At 44.4% G+C, this 12,384-nt stretch overlaps 1 protein-coding gene across 1 annotated transcript in view; it reads right to left on the reverse strand.

The window, feature by feature from the left end:
- Positions 1 to 12,384, reverse strand: part of THOC2 (THO complex subunit 2) — a 158,267-nt gene that overhangs the window by 21,935 nt on the left and 123,948 nt on the right. The window contains exon 33 of the mRNA XM_077285105.1: positions 11,197 to 11,232. Within this exon, the coding sequence (XP_077141220.1) occupies positions 11,197 to 11,232 (36 nt within the window). The remainder of the gene's footprint in view (positions 1 to 11,196; positions 11,233 to 12,384) is intronic.

Here is a 12,384-nt window from a genome sequence, read left to right on the forward strand (position 1 = left end):
GCTCCTGAGCCCTTCCATACACCTGTATCCTTCCGAAAAAGTACTGTTAACTTCTAGGGAGTTAAGTTGTTAAATAAGTTTTCCAGGACTGAAGTTATCAATATTCGATCTTTTGGGATTGGACACCCGGCACCCTCGCCAACCAGCTGATCGCAGCTCCGGAGGTGGCTGAATGTAGACCATGTACAAATCTGCAACAGCGCTTCACCATGCATTGTGTAGTGGCCATTCTCAGCTGCTGCAGCTCGGCTCCCATTGAAGTGAATGGAGACGCAGTACTGGCTGTCAACTGGAAAACAGACAGTTGTTGGGGGTTCCCAAGCCCCTGCAGATCTGAAATGGATGATCTAATAACAAAATCCAAGTTCTTGAAAACGTATTTAAATTCTGATCAGCTGTAAAGTGACAAATCACTACACAAGGTTTATGGGCACTTCACTGCAGATTAATGGGAAAAAAAAAAACTTTGCAGATGCGAATATACTATTCTAGGGCGGCACAAAACCTTCCTCCAACCTCCATTTGCTCCCAAATGTACAGAGCCAGCCTGGAGCTGACAGAATCTGACGCCACATCTCCCAGCAGAGGAGCTCGTGTACCACTCCAGCCACAAAGAGGGCCGTCAGCCCAGATCTGTGCCAGGAGAACTGGGACATCATACAGAGGTCGGCTACAGCAAGGTTGTGGCTCCTGCATTTCTGGAATTCAGCTATTCCCCTCTTATTCCTCATTCTTATGCAGAAAACTGACAATTGGGGGGAAGCACTCTCCTTACTAACCAGGTGCATCACCACACACGAGGACCAAACAGTTCTGGCACTGTCAGACTGAAAAGATGGACCTCACAAAGGGAACCAGTTACCTCAGCAAACGCTACTGACCTGCAGATTTGGGGTTAATCTACAGCTTAATAGCCTTCCAATGCTGCCCGGCCACCTAAATAAAAGTGTGGCTACCAGGAGAAAATGAGCTTACTTACTCCCAGGAGCCGCTGACTTCTAGTCATGGACCTCAGAGCGGCTACAGTCACCGCTCACAACACCAATCATCTGTAGGGAAATGGCTCTGAGGTGACAGGTTCCCTCCAGTTTCATACAGTTTTTAGAATTATATAAAAGGAAATCAAACAATATTGTAATCTGCAGTACATGTATTTATGGCCAGTAGGGCCCACATCCAGCCCTTTATCCCTATCTATGGGACTGACTGAAACAGCCAAAGGGCCAGAAACCCAATGTAATAGGCAGTGCGAGGGCTGTGCGATGATGTAATAGAATCCACCATATAACTGCTGCAGGATTCTCATTTTTAACCCATTATCTACCAATGTCCTTTTTTTGGGATGCCTAATCTTTAGCTTCAAGCAACTAAGATTTTATAATTTTTATAATTAGGTCAAATTTTGTGTGTTGTGTTTGTAAAATGAATGTTTTCAAAATAGGAAATCATGTCATTGTCATTTTTAATTGAATATTGGGATGCCCTTTTCTGAAAAATCCGTACTTGTAAAAATTTTATTTTGGCAAGTAATGGGTTAACAGAATCGCAAACTTCATTTTAGACCCACTCACCATCAGCGCAGTATTACCACTGGTGGACGTTGGGGTGTTCACAAGGACAGGTGGTGAGCAGAAGATGGGACCACCTTACCCAACTGTTGCACATAAATGGCAAGTAGTCAGCTAGGAGTGGAGCGGGGGAATGTATTAGATAAGTACTATTGGTAAGCACTGTGTGCCGATGGGGATGCGCAGGTCTACGTGCCAGGAAGCCAGTAAAGGGGGAGCGGGCTGTGCAGCTCTGCGTGCTGGAGGGGCCTGAACAGGTTTGAGTTGTGGGGGAGAGCGGTGTGACCCTACGTGCCAGGGAGGCTGTGCGGGGGGGCCAGGGAGGCTGTGCGGGCCCGCGGGGGGCCAGGGAGGCTGTGCGGGCCCGCGGGGGGCAGAGAGGCTGTGCGGGCTGCCTCCCTTCAAACTTTAACACCTAATTGCAGTATCAAAGCTCAGACTGAAGCTTATATGCAGGGCAGGCAGCTGTTGTATTTCCTTGCAACTTCTCTGGTCCACTCAGACAGATAAGAGATATAAGATCTGGGGTGCTTTCACACTGCGCTTCGGCACCCATTCATTGGTGCCATCAGGGCTTACGTACGGATCCCACGCAAAACTGTATTCGTGCATATGTGCTGAGGGGACCATAGTCTATAATGGTGTCAGAGTGAACATGAGCTCTGTCGTGCATCATTTTTGGGGGGTTTACATCTTCTGGAGACGCAGACATAGTACACTGCGTTTGGATGTCTGCCTCCAGCAAGCTTATACACACAAAATGATGCACGACAGAGAGCACGTTCACACTGTTGACACCATTATAGTGAATGGCTCTGTTGGCGCATATACCTGAATACTGTTTTACGGGGACTCGGACATAGGTCCTGTCGGGACTGAGAAGCTGGTGCCAAAACGCAGTGCGAGAGCACCCTTAGGTTAGGAGTGCTTCCCATACTGCCTTTCTACTTTTCGTACCCCATCATGTCCTCAGTGCCTCTTCAGCAGCGAGCTTGTGTGTTATATGTCCTGTGCAGGAGATCCCCTTACACGTGCTCGCTCATCTGATGGATTTCCCTATGGCTTCTCACCTCTGCTCCATGCCCTCCATAGACTGCAATACATATTGCTCATCCTCTGCTTTTTACCTCCTACTCCCCATAAGTGGATCCATGTATGTGGAACAGGGGTGGACAATTAATTTTCCCAGTGCTCCCATTGCTTGATTAACTGCTAATGCAAGTGATGATAATGCCCATTGTAACAAAGGCTCGGGCTACATGGTGGCATTTGTTGAAATTGCAGTGTTACATTGCGACATACATCTAATGATTTCCTATGGTGTCACAGGTCGCAAATGTTTTCACATGAACTGGATTTTCTGTAGCAAGTGACGCACATGTCGTGGACTTCAGTGCAAGTCGCAGGTTTCTTGGGAACTGTCGCAATTTGGCTGTTTTTATGATAGATCAAAATCAGAGCTCTAAAATAGTCAGCAAGTCGCAGACAAGGTACACAGATGTTTTTGGTACATGACTTTGCTGTTGTGCAACAAACCTTGCTGTATTCTAATCAGAAATGGCTGATCAACCCACAAAACGATTTTTATTATAGTGCGATAAAATTATTATTCAACAGAATTAAAGTTCAGCCCTCCATAACCGTCACAGAGAGAAGAAGGCAGCGGCACAGCTCTCCCCACTATATGAAATTGATCATTCTGACCAGTGCAGGGCACGAGAGGAAGATATGATCAATACATCACTAAACTGAGCAGAGGGTGCAGGTCCTGATTAGCAGAAGGACCCTTTCTTGTGATTAGTCACATGCCTGGAAGGAACTTGAAAATGTGGCAGCGTATACAGTGGGTGTTGATGAAACAAAGCTGTGTGTTGATGTAGCAGAGCTGTGTGTATGTATGTATATATGTAACAGAGGTGTATATGTGCATGTAGCAGAGCTGTGTGCGAGTATGTATATATGAAACAGAGGTGTATGCGTGCACATAGAGCTGTGTGTTTGTATGTACATGTATATATCTAATAGAAGTGCATACGTGCACACAGCAGAGCTCTGTATGTACATGTACAGGTGCTTCTCACAAAATCAGAATATCATCAAAAAATTAATTTATTTCAGTTCTTCAATACAAAAAGTGAAATTGATATACCTATTATACAGAGTCATCACAAACATCAGGGATATCTGTGGAAGTTCTATGGCTGCCGAGATTAGGTTCACCACCTTCTCTACTTTGTTGTCGGGCAAGAAAGAAGCCTGCAGCTCAGAGTTGAGGACAAGGGCCAAGAAGGTCTGCACTAGTGATGAGCGAGTATACTCGTTGCTCGGGTTTTCCCAAGCACGCTTGGGTGATCTCCGAGTATTTCTAATTGCTCAGAGATTAGAGATTTAGTTTTCGTTGCCTCAGCTGCATGATTTACAGCTGATAGACAGCTTGAATACATGTGGGGATTCCCTAGCAACCAGGCAACCCCCACATCTACTCAGGCTGGCTAGCAGACGTAAATCATGCAGCTGCATCAACAAAAACAATCTCCGACCAGTTACAAATACTCGGAGACCACCCGAACAACGAGTACACTCGCTCATCACTAGTCTGCACCCTTAGGAGTTGTAGCCTTGATTTCTGAGTGTTTATCATCCAGTTCTTGTAAGCCTATTGACACCTCTTTCAACTGCGTAGCACAGTGGTCCTCCGATCTTCCTACTATTAGAAAGTCACCCAGATAAGGAAAGATGACTGTTGTGGATACAGACGAAAGCAGTCATCTCTGCTACTACTTTGTTGAACACTCTCGGTTCTATTGACAACACAAAGGGAAGAGCTCGGAACTGAAAATGTCCTACTTCGCCTTGAATGTTTAGGGCTACCCTCAGGTATTTCTGATGGTCTGGATGGATTGGGATGTGATAGTAAGCATCCTTTAAGTCAACTACCACCATAAAGCAATTGTGATGGAGAAGCTTTATGGCTGTATTCACTGACTCCATCTTGAAGATGTGATTTTTTTATGCAGCAATTGAAACCTCTGAGATTTAGGACGGTTCTGAATGAGCCATCCGGCTTCTTTATCAAAAAGAGGGGGGAATAAAATCCCCTTTTTGTTCGCCCAAAACCTTGCGTAGGACCTATTTGTCTATTAGGCCCAGAATCTCTGTCTCTAGGGCAAGTAGTTCTCCCCTATTGAATTTTTTCCTCCAAAAGGAAGATCCTCTCGGCTCCCCTGAGAACCTGGGAAAGCCGTTTCTTTCCTGTCACCTGCATTCTCCAGGATGTCATCCAGCTTTTTCACAAAAAAAAAAATGGCCATCATACGGTAAAGAACATAACTTGTTCTTCAACTGTAGATCTCCTGGACAGCCCTTGAGCCATAAGGCCCATCTTGCCACATTTGATAGACCAGCAGACCTGACTGCCAGTCTCACAGAGTCAGCGGATGTATCCGCCAGGAATGCTGCGGCTCCGTGCAGTAGAGACAGGTTTGACAGGATTCTATCCCTTGACACCTTGGACTTAAGCTGCTCTTCCAGGTGTTATAGCCATATCATTAGGGAACGTGCGGTACAAGTTCCAGCGATCGCTGGTTTAAGCCCTCCCGCTTCCCATGTGTTTCTTAGATAAGTGTCCGCCTTCTTATCTATTGGGTCCCTGAGTATCCTTGAGTCTTCCAAGGGAAGTGCTGACCCCTCGATGACCTTGTCCCACAACTCTGTATCCTTCTCCTCAAAGGGATACCTCCTTTTTGAGGATGAGGGCAGCGCACCAGATTTCTCCGGTCTCCTCCACTCTCCATTAAAGAGAGCCTGGACCTTAGTGCTGACCAGGAATGTGCTTTTTTTTTTCTTTTCCTCTAATCCTCCAAACATGAAGTCTTCAAGAGACATGGCTGCTTTCTCCTCCTTTTAGGCCTATAGTTGTCCTAATGGCTTTAAGTAGCCTATGCGTGTCCTCCACGGGAAAGCATGGTCTGCCAGCCCTTAGCAGCCACCTACTCCGCTGCTCACCCTTAAGAAAGGGTAGCCAGCGTCAACCTGTGGAGCCTTCTTTCTGGTTCCAACGGTTGCCCTCCCCCTCCTCCACAAAAGCCGGGCCCGCTGTCATGTTCCAGTATCCCAGCCGGCGTCGGGTAGGGCGCCACCATCTTATTTCCAGCGCATCTCCCTGATGTCAACCGAGCACTCCCATACCCAGCGTGCTCTGTGCCTGTGCATCAGCGGTACACGCCGGATGATGCCCCGGCCGCTTTACCATGCTGAGACCAGAGGGGAGCCGGCACGGGGAGTGCAGCAGGGGTAAGGCGGTGGGGCGGACCGAGCCAGGACAACGCTGACTGTGCCACCCGCACAGAGCCCCCAGGGGACCCGTGGACGGCGCTTCCATCCACCTGAAGGCTGGATCCACAGGTATTCAGCCTGCTCTTTCGATGCCGGGACGGGTCTGGGACCTTTTCCTTTCACCCATTACAGGTTACCGCCGATATGAGCACGGGAATCCAATCAAGTACAGGAACCCAACTGAAGCGGAGGAGAGGTACCGCCCTTTTTTTTTTTTTTCACTAGGTTCCTGTCCTGGCTGGGCGGATCACTCTCTCAGGTGTTCTGTCATGGGTGAAGGGAAAATAATTACTCTTGCATGACAAATGTATCCTGTTCTCTATAAACGTTTAAACCCAGATAAAGCCCTGTTCACACCAAATTTGTGTTCATAGCACTAACTCAGCTGTACTCCCCTTTCCCCACACTGTATACCGGGAGATTGAAGCAGGAGTATTCTTTATAATTAGTCACAGCTCTGCAGCAGAGCTGACTGTACTATGGCAGGAGAGCTAGATGTGTTTGTAATGAGACAAAGCTCAGCTCTGCTGTACTGTCTCTCTCCCCACACTGACTGCCTGTGAGATGGAAGCTGAAGAAGTGTTGGTTGTTATTACACTCAGCCTGCTCTCCTGATCTCACTGGAGAGCTGCCAATCATTACATTTCCCTCACTGTTAACTTCCCCTTTAGTTTACAATAGTCTGTAAAAGCAGATTCTCAGGGAGATCAGTGTCCGGCCCATAGATCTTAACATCTCATTTACATATAAGAAAAACGTGGATTTCTCTGGAATAAGACACCGGTTCACAGATATGAAGGTATCATCTTCTTTAGCTTCCTATGACCTACATGCCCATGTAGATGCTTAGGAGGGTTGAAAATACTGACAGATTAAAAGGCTAGAGAAGGCACTAAAGGTGAAGCGCTTGTGACTGCAGAACTGGCATTTTAGACCAGAATATCGAGCGCTGCACATTGGTAGGTATGCTCTCATTTGTTATGATCTACTTTTAGTTTAGGTAATAAGATGTATCAGGGACAAGCTCAACAGTTCGGTTAGCATCTTGCATTTTCCCAGTGATGGTTGAGTGACTACAGAATCCCACTTCTTGTAGACTTCTATGTGAGAACTACAAGTGTATGATAACATGTAATGCAATGAAGACATATAAGTCTGTAACACTATAATGTATTGACAATTGAAAATTGAAAAGATTAACGTGTCTCAATAAGTCTGCTACTAGAAGTCATATAAATGAGGCACCGGTGGAAGTCAGCATTATATATACTCTGAGCATTATATATTCTCCATTGTTACTGCCATTACATGGGCAGCTATTTCATCAAATCGTCCACAAAAACAAATCCATCATAAATCTGCAATTTAGTATGAGAAAATTGTGTGGGAGGTGGAGAAATCCATTCTTCCTTATGACAGATAAGTACACGCTCGTGACTGCAAAGTATTTTTAGTTAGGTAGGTGGGATTGTAGCGCTAGATGTTACATGTAACGCACCGTGCCCCTTATTCTGAGTCTTCAGTGTGACTGAACCTAACAGATTAACACATGTAATACAAAGAGCACCAAAAGTCTCTCACAACAAAGAAAAGCAGAGGGGAAAAAAAAACACCGACAATGGCCCAATTAACGAGCGTTCTCGTAAAAGTGACGGCCTTTGCTCATGCCGTTTACTATGCACTAATGGGAGTGATCGCCTTGCTAACACTGAGGCCGAAGGTTCTGAATTTTGGTTATGCTTCAGTCCTTGTAGTTCGGTGGTTTTACAAAGTCAGATGCTGGCAGCCTAATCCAGATTAAGGATGGATTTTAAGCAGATGCCCTTTGTGGTGTTACTTAAGCAAGTAGAGCACCAACCCATCAGGGTAACATGAGAAATCCCTTAATTGGCTCCCAATTCCGAAACAAACCAAGAATCAATTATACAGGATCCTAGACAAGAAAAAACCATGAAGAACAAGGATTCCTAAAATATAACTTTTAATGAGAAAAAGCTAAAAAAGTGTTCAAATTTTGTACACAAAAATAATTTAAAAAATAGAAAAATAATTATTCATCAGGGAAAAATAAAATACAATGTGTCCTAGTAGGCCCTTCAGGGTCACTATACTGAGAACTGCCTGGCAGTGGAGGATGACACCCAAAGTTTCTGAGGTATGGCACCCCCACTTCTCGACGGCTCACCCTGAGGTCCCTATTTATCCCTAAAATAGAGTAAAGTGTCACAATACACCCCATTACCCATGAAAACACAAAAAACGGATGAAATCACAAGAAATGAAAAGAATGTTTCTATGTCTACATTAATGACAATCTCAAAGATGTAATAGACATAAAAGAGTAGGCTATATTAGTAAGTTTTAAGCCTTTGGTTATGTATATGTTGGAATGAGTAGTAACATCAAACATCCTTTTCAAATAAATAACCCTAAATAAGTGAAATGTTCATAAGTTGAAAAAATGAAAAGACTAAATGCGGGTAAGCAGGATGCATTAGTCATACTCATCATCATATGCTCATCTCAATGTCCTACTAAAGTTCGTAAACCCAAAATAAAATGGGACTCCCATTCCATATAAGCCTTGATCAGGCATCATCCATAGCAGGACTATATAAAATTACATTCAATGTGACAAGATAGATGGTAAAAAGGAAGAACTGTGAGTATATGTGACCCAATAATCATATACTCATCTGGCTGCTGGAATTGGTCGGCTCAATGGCAGGGATTCCCATATAGGTTCAGGCCTCAATCAGGCCCTGTCCATATGTAGCAACATCCCATGTCAATTCCCAACACGTTTCTCCCCCAGGGGATTCCTAGGGGTTCATCAGGGGATATGATGGCCACTTCAAAAATAAGAGCCTGTGTGTTGGGCTCTCCATGCATGTGCAGCGACAGTGACACAGCCGCGACACATGCAGCTGCGGCACCGGACAGCTGATCAGCGGGAGCGCTCCAGGTATCCGGGTTCTCTCTGCAGCTTATTCGGCAAGCGCTATAGCTTGCCGAATAAGCAGGGGCCCAATCAAATTCGCTCAACTCTACTCCTAAACACCACCGGAGCTGCCATCAACCTACAGTCTATTTCCCTATTATCCGGTTACTGTAGGCCTGCAAGGGCACGGCGCTCTCCCCTCTGTATCTGTCTGTCATTGTTAGCTTGTGCTCTGTAATCTTTATCTGTGTTTTGTATGTAACCCCTTCTCATGTACAGCACCATGGAATCAATAATGCTCTAAAAATAAATAAAAAAAATCAGAAGTAAATGGAACAACAAAATGGTTGATGCATCATGCTGGATCTGCGAGCAAAAGACGCTGCCAGTTTGGCATACCGATAGTAACTGAACCACGAGGCTTCACCTCCGCTGTGTCTAAGGGTGCCACATACACAGAGAGGGAGATCCATTATAATCTAACCTCTTTTTCTCATCTTTCAGGATACATCGGGGGCTTATCTACAGCATTACAGAATGCTGTAGATAAGCCCCTGATGCTGGTGGGCTTAGCTCACCTTCGATTTTGGGGGTGACAGGTTCCCTTTAAGTGGAGTCTCAAACAGGACGTCACAGGAGGCTGGGGCTGCACTCACTTTCCTGCAGCATTTATCATCCCACATTGAACAGGATGTCATCAGGGGGCGGTGGTTACATCACCGCCCTCTGGAGATATCCAGGATCCACGGTGATAGACGCTGCAGGAGAGGCGAGCGCAGCGCCCACCACTGTACCACCACTGCTAACTCTACAGTACGGCCTCACTTCTGAGCATGTACACAAACTGCAGCACTGATTCATCTTAACTAAAAGCCTAGGTCCTTAGATCAGCAACAGAACAGACATTTATAGGACATTTCATAACTTTCCCAAATTCTTATGAAAACATTTACAGCACAAACTGCATTGTACTACTACATTGTACCCAATGTTTTATATATTTTAGGAGTCGGACCATTTTATACCCATTCCACCAAAATGGACACAGACTTTGACTCCACAGCCCTGCTGATGACGGAAACTTTGTGGCAGCTCTTGGTGTCACTCGCACTGATTGAAACAAGATGTTGCCAGGGAGCAGATACACAGTTAAAGGGGTTGTCCACTACTATGACAACCAACACCTTCTTAAACTAAATGTTTGGCCCCATTAAAATAATAAAGCATATACTCACCTACACGCTGGTGCCATTCCCACAGTGTAGGCATTTGCTCTCCCCGGGGCTGTAATGCAGTGTTGTGATACGTGACGCCGACATCACTGTCTCTGCATTTTGACAAACTGAACATGAAGATCTCCAGGAACAGCTGCAGCCCAGACTTCCTCTTCATGCTCAGTTTATCCGAAGGCGGGGGACAGTGATGCCAGCGCAGATTGGGCGTCACACATCATGTATCATTCCACCGCATCACAGCCTTGGAACCACAAGTGCCAACACCACGGGAACAGAGCCGGCACGGGAGGAGAGTATATGCTTTATTATTTTTTATTGGGGCCGAACATTTAGTTTAAGAAAAGGTTGTCCTAGTAGTGAACAACCCCTTTAAAAGCTGTAGTTGCGGGGACAGAGCAGAAAGCAAGAGCTGCACTCGCCTTTCCTACAGCTTCTATCAGTGCCAAGTAACCAGGACATCTTCAAAGGACGGCGATGAAAGAAACTGTATTAATTGCAGTACCGCCCCTTTATGATGCCTTGTCGCAGGAAGGAAGGTAATAGAAGCTGCGGGAAAGTGACTATAGATAGAGCCATCCTTCTGTGATGCCCTTTTTGAGAATCCTCTCAAACGAAACATCACAGGATGTGAAGCAATCAAAGAAAAACATATGTAGGGATTAGCGGGATAGGGAGAAGTGTACGGTATTGTGTAATAAAACCAATTACAAAAAAAGTGTAAAAATATATATTTAGAAAGGACATTTCAGGCACCGGACCAACCCTTCAGCGTAGTCCATTAAATGGTTGTTTGTTTTTTTTCCTTATAGGGTTTCTAATTTATTCCTATCACATTCAGTTTCTTCTTACACTTTCGGATAATGTTCTGCCATCTAAATCACTGGCACATTGACACTACATGGAAATATACAGTATATCATGTTCTTTGCATAAGCCACAAATGCTGACAACTCCCATCAGATTACTTGTCAAGTATTATTTAAATATTTATCACGTCTTTATAGCAGATATTCTAACCGTAAATTACACCAAACCTAACAGGGGAAAGATGCTATATAAATGCACAATGCATTCTGTTACGCTGCAAATAAATGACAATGATGGAAGGAACGCAAACCTTTGTTGAAGAGTCCTTAAATTCATTGAGGTTGTCCTGTAGAAAATGAATGGAGATGACACGTGAGCTGGAGAGTTGTCAGAAACGAGACCCATGGTTGTGACCTTGAGAAAATACAGCTACTCCTTTGAGAGGGGGGGTGGGAAATAAATCTTTGGATGCTGTTAACACTGAACAAAGAAAAATCAACATGGAAACTGCTACACGTTAAATAGCTATTCATAAGCTGAGCATAGATAGAAAGAAAAAAGGGGGTTGGAAATTTACAAAAAAAAAAAAAAAAAGGAAAACCAAAAAGGTAAATTAAGAAAAACAAAGCAAAAAAAAAATATTCATGTTTAGAGCCAAGCAAAAGCTTTACATTTTAGCTCTATAAAATGTATAGGAGGATGGAAAATAAACCACAGAAAGGGGCAAAAGTGAAATGAAATGTGACATTAAACTTGTGCAGAACTGTTGTTTTCATAATCAGAATTCTGTCAAGTCATATTACCTTACCAAAATACGAGAAAAGGAAAAAAAAAAAAATGGAATAAAAAAATATTGATGAAAATCCATTGACAGTTGCAAGGCACATCTCGGTACTCCAAGCGCTTCATGGGCAGACGTATGCGACTTACAGTTTTGATGATCATCATATAAATGATGGGGAGGGGGGGAAAAAAAAAGAGAAGAGTATCAAGAAAAAAAAAAAAAAATAAGAAAAGGTGCATGGGTACGGCAATCTCCAAGTCTTCAACGCAGGCTATGCCCATGACAGCTGCAGCTCGCCGGCCAAAACGGATTTTTCTTGGATTTGGGAGACGATTAGACAGTGTGGAATGCAGAAACCAACCCGTACTGGCATCAAGGTAAACTTTCCAGGATACATCTAAAGGAAGCGGCGTGCCCAAATTACACAACTACTGCAGGCTCGATCACCAGACGTTACAGGGGCACCTTTCACGACTCCTTCGTAGAAGGCACATTTCGGCAAAAACGAAGCTTGCATCGCCTGAGGAATTCAGGAGGCATCAGAATATTCCCACAGGATCCAGGAAATCTTCCAAGTAGAAAACTCTCCCACAAAAATAGAAACCGATGTAGAGCGTAGAAATGAAAATTAAAATAATTTAAAAAAATATATCTCTTCTGGATTCATCTTGCAGGTGGTTTACTTGGAGCCAATTATCTCTCTCAGCAATATTC

Source organism: Ranitomeya variabilis, chromosome 2 (assembly GCF_051348905.1).
Source record: "Ranitomeya variabilis isolate aRanVar5 chromosome 2, aRanVar5.hap1, whole genome shotgun sequence".
In the NCBI taxonomy this organism is placed as follows: Eukaryota; Metazoa; Chordata; class Amphibia; order Anura; family Dendrobatidae; genus Ranitomeya; species Ranitomeya variabilis.